Source organism: Ananas comosus, linkage group 21, assembly GCF_001540865.1.
Source record: "Ananas comosus cultivar F153 linkage group 21, ASM154086v1, whole genome shotgun sequence".
NCBI lineage: Eukaryota > Viridiplantae > Streptophyta > Magnoliopsida > Poales > Bromeliaceae > Ananas > Ananas comosus.
In genome coordinates this window covers 5732056-5742004 of record NC_033641.1, presented here as the reverse complement: position 1 = coordinate 5742004, position 9949 = coordinate 5732056, and the positions used below count along the sequence as shown (strand labels likewise).

The following is a 9949-nucleotide window of genomic DNA, read 5'->3' as shown; positions in this document are numbered from 1 at the left end:
TCCATTTTGAAATCTTTTGACATAACCATAATTTCGTTTGATTCAGTACCCGGCATGCAGATAGTGTTCACGACACGGTTCCAATCTCGAAGTGAGTCAAACCCGGCCTGCAGATACTCCACTCCGTCAGTCTTAGCTTCTATCTCTAGCACAGAAGCTATTGTCTCCGGAGTGATGGATAACTCAACACCACGGACAGAAGTCTTAAACACGTACGGACCCCCATCGGAGTCACTGAGGTGACCTGCTCTCATGTAAAACTCTCTGATCAACTCCAAACAATAACCGGTTTGCTCCGGGAAATCACAAATCTGATGAAGATTCCCCTGTTCAAACAAATCCTGAAAACCCGGCACACAACTAATAATACTGGCCACCCCAACATCTCGCTCACCAATGCAGTGTTTCGACGAGTACATTGACCGTCGATTAGATGGAACATCCTGTAGACTGCGACGTGGTGGTTCAGAGCCCGGTTCTCGAATCTCAACACCCCCGGACTTACGACGACCGGAACGCTCAGTCGCCTTTCCTTTGCCTTTATCCACGGCTTTTCCTTTGCCCTTGCCTTTCCCAGCGTCCTTAACCTTAGCTAAAACTTCAGGAACAAAAGTCTCCCAATCCTGCTCGTCCTCCTCAGATTCATCACCCGGGGCATATTCACTCCCTTCATCTTCCGGTTGTTGCTCAACCGGCCTCTTAGTCGAGGAGCGCTGTCGCTTGCTACCGCGACCACCCCCAGCCATAAGGACAACAAGCACGAGAACCCACGAGTACATTTTGTGAAAAAATTACCTGTTAAACATAATGAAATTTACATATAAAATTTCCTTAAAACCAAAAATTTCAGCAAATTCGTATATAAATATTAGATAATCCTCTGAGCCACATGATCATATAAATCATAAACAAATCAAGCATAAAAAAAATCAGTAAAGAAAAATACGAAAACTTCGAAAACCTAGGTTTTGATGAAAAAGTAGCAAAAACAACCAAACAATTGTATATAAAAAACGAAATAATGCATGAAAATGTTGACTAACATGTCTAGGGGTAAGATCAGGGCAAAGACGGAAAGATCTAACAACATAATAGGAACAAATCCTCCAAAAATTGAAAATAAAGCATAAATTCGGATTCTAGGTTAACAATGAAATAAAATCCGAGAATCATACCAAAATCAAGTGAAGATTGATGAAGAATGGAAGCAAAAGCAACCTGGGGATATTAGAAGCTCTGGAGAAAAAACTTGAGCGAGATTGGTAAGGAAAAAGAAGAACCCGCAAAAACCTTTATATCGGTTCGGGCGGAGGGACCGGTCTCTCTTCCCTGAGACCGGTCTCCGAGCCAGAAAATTTTCAAAAATTTTAAATACTCCCCAAAAAATCCAAAAAAAATGAAGGGTATCTCATAATATCTAATCATCACAAATAACTTATTTTCATCCAAAAAAAAAACTTTAAATAGAATTTCATAAATGAATTTTGAAAAATCAAGTTCAGGGATATTCAAAATTTCAAACTTTTTAACCGAAAATCAATGAGAATTCTTGATACATATAAAATAAAATCCCACACATCATGCAAGATCTTAGAAATAAATTGTATCATTTTATCATCATATTTTGTTAAAGAAAATGAAATAAATATTTCTCAAAATTGTGAAATTAACATAATATGATTAAATTGAGTTATGCACATCGTCTGAGACAGGAGTGGCTCTTTGAGCATCTTTTATTGACATTCCACCTTATATCACCTACAAGATGTAAAGCTCTTTGAGCATATTATTCTTTTTTTTTTTCTTTCTGAGAAGTACTTTTCTTTTGTCTCACATAAATACTTTAATCAACATGTGGTAGCTGCACACACTAACCGGACGACCGGGGTGGTAGCTCTTTCCTCCATGTGGTGGTAGTTTTCACACTCCCAGCAGGGATGTAACTCTTTCCACATCTTGAATTTCAGAAATATTCATAGCTAGAATTAGAAAGACTCCCCCTAAATTAGTGCAACCCTCAAGTTAAAATATTATAGTTATTTCAAAACAGAGAAAGATTTATTCATCTCAAAACTAATAATCAAACAAATGATTGCAACATTCAAAGTTCGACGCATGAGGTGCTGAATATGATTCAACATGTTAACAAGAATCTTAATGATTTGATCGTGTAAAAATATGCCAATAGAGAATAACCCTGACAGTGATCAACCAAAAAACAAATATGAAATAATACAAGTCATAGACCAATTCACGTCCCAAAACAGCAAGATTATTCTCGAAATTCAATCTACTGTCAAACACAGAAAATCATGCAAGAAAAGAAACAAAATATGCACCATGCACATGATCTGTGGCTCAATAGACTACATCTAGATTGATGGGTTCATACCAATTGCCTTTCTCAAATGCAGAAAACGTTTTTGATCCAAAGGTTTGGTTAAAATATCTGCAAGTTGATTTTCAGTTGAAATGTATTCAAGTTGTAAAACGTTTGATTCTACCAGTTCTCTTAAAAAATAATATCGTAGTTCAATATGTTTTGTTCGAGAATGTAAAACAGGGTTTTTTGAAATATTAATTGCACTTGTGTTGTCACACAGAATAGTCAGAGTGGTAGAAGGAATCCGATAGTCGCTTAGTAAGCTTTTCATCCAAATCAATTGAGTAGAGCAACTTCCAGCTGCAATGTATTCAGCTTCTGCAGTGGAAAGAGCGATGCAATTTTGCTTCTTACTGTGCCAAGCGACCAAACAATGTCCGATGTAAAAACATGCCCCACTAGTACTTTTTCGATCATCTGCGGAGCCTGCCCAGTCAGCATCCGAGTAGCCGATTAGGTCAAGAGACGTTCCCATAGGATACCATAGTCCATACTCGGTTGTTCCTTTAACATATCGAATAATCCTTTTAACTGCTTTCAGATGTACTTCCTTAGGATTAGCCTGATAACGAGCACATATTCCAACACTAAACGCAATGTCAGGTCTGCTCGTAGTCAGATACAAAAGGCTACCAATCATGCTTCTGTACTGTTTCTCATCCACACTCTGACCTTCTGAATTCAAACCCAATCCTTTGTTGCTTGTACCCATCGGAGTGACAAAATCCTTTGCACTTTCTAGTCCGAATTTCTTAACTAGTTCCTTCGCATACTTTGTCTGTGACAAATGAATTCCATCTTTTGATTGTTTTACTTGCAGCCCGAGAAAATAATTAAGCTCCCCCATCATTGACATCTCAAACTCACTGGTCATTAACTTTGCAAAATCAGCGGCATCCTTATCTTTAGTAGCCCCAAAAACTATGTCATCCACATATATTTGTGCTACATTGAAATTATTCTTCAGATGCTTCACAAAAAGAGTTCTGTCTGCTCCCCCTCGGTTATAGCCCTTTTCCAAAAGATATTTTGTCAAACGTTCGTACCATGCTCGCGGAGCTTGTTTTAGTCCATAAAGTGCCTTTTTCAGTCGAAAAATATGATTTGGAAATTTTGAGTCTATAAAACCTTTCGGTTGTTCAACATAAACTTCCTCTTTTAAAAATCCATTTAAAAACGCACTTTTGACATCCATTTGAAAAAGCGTAATTTTAAAATGACAAGCAATCGCAAACAAGATACGAATAGATTCAAGGCGGGCAACCGGAGCAAAGGTTTCTTCAAAGTCTATTCCCTCAATTTGACAGTACCCCTGAGCCACAAGTCTGGCTTTGTTCCGCACGATAGTACCATCCTCATTTTTCTTATTCTTAAAGATCCATTTGGTACCAATAATGTGTTGTTGCTCAGGACGAGGCACCAATTCCCATACATCATTGCGAACAAATTGACCAAGTTCTTCTTGCATAGCATTTATCCAATATTCATCAGCAAGAGCTTCGTCAACATTCTTTGGCTCGATCAAAGAAACATAACACGCAAATTCACATTGTAACTGACTTCTTGTTCGCACACCAACATTAGGATCCCCAATCACATTCGACAAAGGATGATCTCTTGACTCAGTCAGGGGGATAGTTTCAGGAGATCCGCTAGGGATTTCAGGCGTAGTGTTTTGTGGCTCAAATGAATCATTTGATGCAATGTTTTCAGAAGATGCAATGGAATTATCAGGTATAGAAACATCATCATTCACATGCATTACAAACGGAGAATCATTATCATTGTCATTCATCAAAGAATTAGAAGAACCATTCACAGAAGAACTTACAGAAGAAGCTTCATCTACTTTTATATTGATAGACTCTATCACCGTCTTAGATCGTAAATTGTACGCACGATAAGCACGACTTGTAGTAGAATAACCAAGAAATATGCCTTCGTCACTGCGAGAGTCAAATTTTCCAAGATTTTTGCGATCCCGAAGGATAAAACATTTACTCCCGAAGACACGAAAGTATTTAATGTTAGGTTTTCTACCAAGCCAAAGTTCATAAGGCGTATTCAAAGTGCCCGGACGTACATAAATCCGATTGATAACATAGACAACTGTGTTAACTGCTTCGGCCCAAAAATGTAAAGCAATTTTCTTACTATGAAGCATAACATGAGCCATCTCCTGTACAACCCGATTCTTACGTTCAACCACTCCATTTTGTTGGGGTGTATAGGGGGCCGAGAATTCATGTTTTATATCGTTTGAAACACAGAAATCAACAAATTTGGAATTTATGAATTCTCCCCCTTGATCGCTTCGAATGCGTACGATTTTCTCATTTCGTTCAGTCATAAGACGAAGACAGATTTCAGAAAAAGAATTAAAAGTATCAGCTTTTTCTCGTAAGAAAGCACTCCATACATATCGAGTAAAATCATCAACAATAAGCAGAATATAACGTTTACCACCCAAACTTTGAATCCTAGATGGTCCCATCAAATCCATGTGAAGTAACTCTAGAGGTTTAGTTGTCCCTAAGTGGTTCAAGTTCTTATGTGTGGATCTAGTTTGTTTCCCTAATTGGCAACCCCCACACACAGTGTTCTCTTTAAAATCAATCTTAGGTACAACTCTAACTACTTCCTTCTTGGTTATCTTTGATAGCTCTTTAAAATTGATGTGACCTAGTCGTTCATGCCATAAAGTTTCAGTTTCTAATGACGCTAGGTTACAATGTTCAGTGGCCGAACTAGGAACTACATAACAATTATTCTGAGATCTAATGCCCTTTAAGAATAGATTGTCATCACGAGTAACATGGCATTCTTTATCAGAAAAGTTCACAGAGTACCCATCATCACACAGTTGGCTTATGCTTACGAGATTAGATTTAAGCCCCTCAACATAAAAAACATCGTTCAAAGTAGGGCCATCTGAGATAGCCACTGTTCCTTTTCCAACGATTTTTGACGATCGACCGTCCCCAAAGACAACAAGTCCTCCGGAGATTTTGGTCAAAGAAGCAAACCAATTTTTATCTCCGGTCATGTGACGGGAACAGCCACTATCTAGATACCAAGATGAGTTATCGTAAGCATGAAGTGAAGTGTGAATGACTAGGCATGGGAAGAGTTCACCTTTGCGCACCCAAACCTTACGTGTTTTGGGTTGTGACAGTTCGCTTGCTTTTGTTGATCGTGGCTTGTCGACGATTTGAATTGACTTCTTCTTCATATCCTCCTTCTTTGGTTTCCACGCTTGTTTTGCCTTTGGCTTTGGAGTATTTGGCGTCCAAGTTTGTCTCTTCTTATGTTCTATCTTCCTTGGAATCACAGTTGACTTCGTTGTCGTTTTAGGATCACTCTTCAAAGAAGCTATTGAGCTCTTTCCCATTTGGTAGCAGAATTTCTTTATATGTCCTAAAAGACCACAAATATGACAAGTTTTGTTAGCCACATTGTTTTTAGGAGAGACAAACTTACCATAATGTTTAGGAACGGCCGTTGACGAATTTCCATCGTCTTTCTTCATAGCTTGATCAAGATAAGTCCGTTCATAACCAAGTCCAAGTTTACTTGTTTGACCAAGTCCAAGCATCTTGTCTAGTTTGCTCGAGCCAGATGAAAATTGGTTCAAATCCGACTTCAGTTGAATGATCGTCTTGGTGAATTCCATATTTGCTTCTCTAGCTTCTGAGTTTTGCTTGGTAAGATACTTGATGTTCTCCGCCTGAGTCTCCTTTTCTTTTTCAAGTAACGAACACTTCTCAAGCAAAGAATTGTAAGCCTTGGTCAACCCATCTCTCTCTTGTTCTAAATCCTTTGTTAGAGAGGCCAACTTTGAATTTTCTTGTTCCAACTCATGTAGGCTACGCCGCAGTTTCTTGTTATGTTTAGCCATCTTCTTTGATTCAACAACCAATTGTTGATATGCTGCGACCATATCGTCTTCGTCCGATTCTTCATCCGATGAGTTCTCCGAAGATGACCTCTCTTGTATAGATGTCGTAGAAATCGAGTCAGCAGATGCTAGACACATGAAAGTTGAATCCTGTGCAAACAGTGCTGTGGCATTCACATCCTCTTCACTCGAAGTAGAATCTTCAGATGAGGAGTCGTCCCAAGTCATAGCTTGCATAGCTTTCTTCTTCAATGACTTTTTATTAGGACAGTCAGACGCTATATGGCCAAAGCCCCTACACTTGTAGCATTGGATTTGACCTTCACCGCTTTTCCTCTCTTTTGTGGAGTCCTTTTGAGAGTTATCAGATTTTCTGTATTTTGACGAGGAAGAAGAAGACGGACCCCCATTTGATTTGTTTGTCTTTGATGAAGTAGACTTGGGAGGAAACTTCTTTCTAAAGTTCCGACGGAACTTCTTTGTTAGAAGTGCGAGTTGTTTCTCAAAGTCCTCCAAGCTTTGCTCCGACTCTGAATCTGATGAGGTTGAAGAAGCATCTCCTTTTGTTGATTTTAGAGCCATCCCTGAGGCTTTAGAGAAAGACTTGGAAGAAGATGAATTAGATGGAAAAGTCATTTCATAAGTTTGAAGAGCACCTACTAGTTCTTCTACCTTGAGTTCATCAGGATGTTTAACCGTTTCGATAGCCGCAACCTTAGGACGGAATCGTTCGGGAAGGGTTCTCAAAATTTTTCGAACAATTTTGGAATCGGGAATTTTCTCGCCCAAGTTAGCACACGTGTTTACAATGTCTTGCAAACGAGTATAGTACTCGGTAAAAGATTCATGTTCTTCCATACGAATGGAATCAAATCTGCTAGTAAGCATTTGCAATTTTTGAATCTTAACCAAACTTGTACCCTCGTGTGTAACTCGCAAAGTGTCCCAAATCTCTTTGGCGGTTTCGCACGCCGAGACGCGAGAAAATTCAGTTTGGTTTAAAGCATTGAATAAAGCATTGATACCTTTCCCGTTGAACGAAGATAGTTCATTTTCCTCTTTCGTCCATTTATTCCTAGGTTTCGGCACGGTAACATTCTCGACAACTTCGGTAGGATTTTTCCATCCGAATTCAATGGCTTGCCAAACCCGCTCGTCGATAGCAATAAGAAACGCCCTCATACGGACTTTCCAATAAGCATAGTTAGTGCCATCGAAGAGCGGGGGTCGATTGATGTTACCGCCCTCAGCCATGAATTACAACCTATACCCGCTCTGATACCACTTGTAAGATATGGATCCCGAGGATCTAAAAGGTAAGTAACACCTAGAGGGGGGTGAATAGGTGTAAATCCGGCAAACTCGAAAAATCTCGATGCAAACAAAACACAATAGCGGAAATTAAAATAGCACACCGAGAATTTAACGTGGGAAAACTCCAATTCGGAGTGAAAAACCCACGGGACCGATCACGCAAAGAAAATCCACTAAGAAAACTTGAGTACAAGTGATTTCGACAAAAACACACGACTCAATTTACCGATTTCTCGTTGACGGTGATCTTTGCCGGTCCTCGATCGATAGGAATCCACCAATCGACCTTGCTGCAACTCCTCGCAGCGTCAACGCCTCAACTCCTCGAAGCGTCCACCGAATCCTCGGCTTCACGCGAGATCCACGCGCCGAACCTCCTTCCGGAGCTTGTAGAATTGAAGATTTGTGGTGATTTAACTTTTGAAAACCATAAGCTATGAGGGTTCACCTTTAATCAACCATCTACTTGATTCTCGTAAGAAGTATCGAGTAAAAACGAAGAATCAAGCCGATGTTGATTACTAGAAACTCATCATGTAAATCTAAGCATTGAAACGGGAAGAAACAAGTTTCTAGAGTTTAGAATTGGTAAAATATTCAAAGCCTTAATTTTAGATGACCCACATAGCTTATTTATATGTTTAGAAGACTTAGAAGTAGACTAGGATTGCAAAAAGTCGTTTTCAAAAACCTGTGTCGTCCTCAGAGACCGGTCCTTTTGAGGAGACCGGTCTGTGAGAGACCGGTCTCTCAAGTGAGGAACCGGTCCCTCTCTGCGTGACCAGAAACCCAACGTTCGGGAACCGGTCTCTCAAACTTGAGACCGGTCCCTCGCTGTGCGACAGAACCACCAAGGTTCGGGAACCGGTCTCTCATCACAGGGGACCGGTTCCATCATGGTTTACGCAGTGAGGACCTTGGGGGAACCGGTCTCTCCATCTCAGAGACCGGTCCCAGAACACATGAAAGTTCAGAAAAGTTGTTTTAAATCGATCTAAGCCTTCTGAACTTATTCTAATTATGTATCTTCACCACAAATGATCTTTTATTCATACCTTAGGTGTCGATCTTTCCGAATGAGTCTTTGTCCTCCAATTTGAATCTCTTCTCAAAAACTTCTGCGACCAACTCTTCAAGACTCCAAACAACTATACGAAATTCGCCAACCTATAAAATCCTTAACACATTGATCCGACCCAAACTGTGCTCATATGATGTACACCGAACATCCACCTCACGAAGTCGCAAAATCCGCATAATGATTAAAGGAAATGGTAACCTCTCATTTTGTCCAGAGGTTTTGATGTCTTTCGCCATCCGCCGCCAGATCAGAAACGGAATATTCATGTTAATGTTTTTCGCACTCACAATATCAGGCCGTCCCAAAAGATACATATACAAAATACGATCCCATCTCAAAATTTTCGTGTTTGCGAGAGGCATGATGTTATAGCAAACCACGAAGTGCAAAAATCTGTACTCCATTTTGAAATCTTTGGACATAACCATAATTCCGTTTGATTCAGTACCCGGCATGCAGATAGTGTTCACGACACGGTTCCAATCTCGAAGTGAGTCGAACCCGGCCTGCAGATACTCCACTCCGTCAGTCTTAGCTTCCATCTCTAGCACCGAAGCTATTGTCTCAGGAGTGATGGATAACTCAACACCACGTACGGAAGTCTTAAACACGTACGGACCGCCGTCGGAGTCACGGAGGTGACCTGCTCTCATGTAAAATTCTCTGATCAACTCCAAGCAATAACCGGTTTGCTCCGGAAAATCACAAATCTGATGAAGATTTCCCTGTTCAAATAACTCCTGAAAACCCGGCACACAACTAATGATACTGGCCACCCCAACATCTCGCTCACCAATACAGTGTTTCGACGAGTACATCGACCGTCGATTAGATGGAACATCCTGTAGACTGTGACGTGGTGGTTCAGAGCCCGGTTCACGAATTTCAACACCCCCGGACTTACGACGACTGGGACGCTCAATTGCCTTTCCTTTGCCTTTATCCACGGCTTTTCCTTTTCCCTTGCCTTTCCCAGCGTCCTTATCCTTAGCTAAAACTTCAGGAACAAAAGTCTCCCAATCCTGCTCGTCCTCCTCAGAATCGTCGCCAGGAGCATATTCGCTCTCTTCATCCTCCGGTTGATACTCAATCGGCTTTTTAGCTTTCGAGCGCTGTCGCTTACTTCCACGACCACCACCAGCCATAAGAACCACAAGAACAAGTAGCCATGAGTACATTTTCGAAGAAAACCCCTGTCAAACACAACGATTTATATATTTTGAACATAAGAACAATCGATTTGTGATTCAAAAAACTTTAGCAAATTGATATG

At 40.4% G+C, this 9949-nt stretch overlaps 1 protein-coding gene across 1 annotated transcript; it reads right to left on the bottom strand.

Moving 5' to 3' along the window:
* On the bottom strand, positions 2286 to 3230 carry LOC109726795 (uncharacterized mitochondrial protein AtMg00810-like). The gene is made up of 2 exons (XM_020256585.1): positions 2789 to 3230; positions 2286 to 2293 (listed from the first exon to the last, which is right to left on the bottom strand). The coding sequence occupies exons 1-2, from the start codon at positions 3228 to 3230 to the stop codon at positions 2286 to 2288; spliced, it is 450 nt and encodes a 149-aa protein (XP_020112174.1).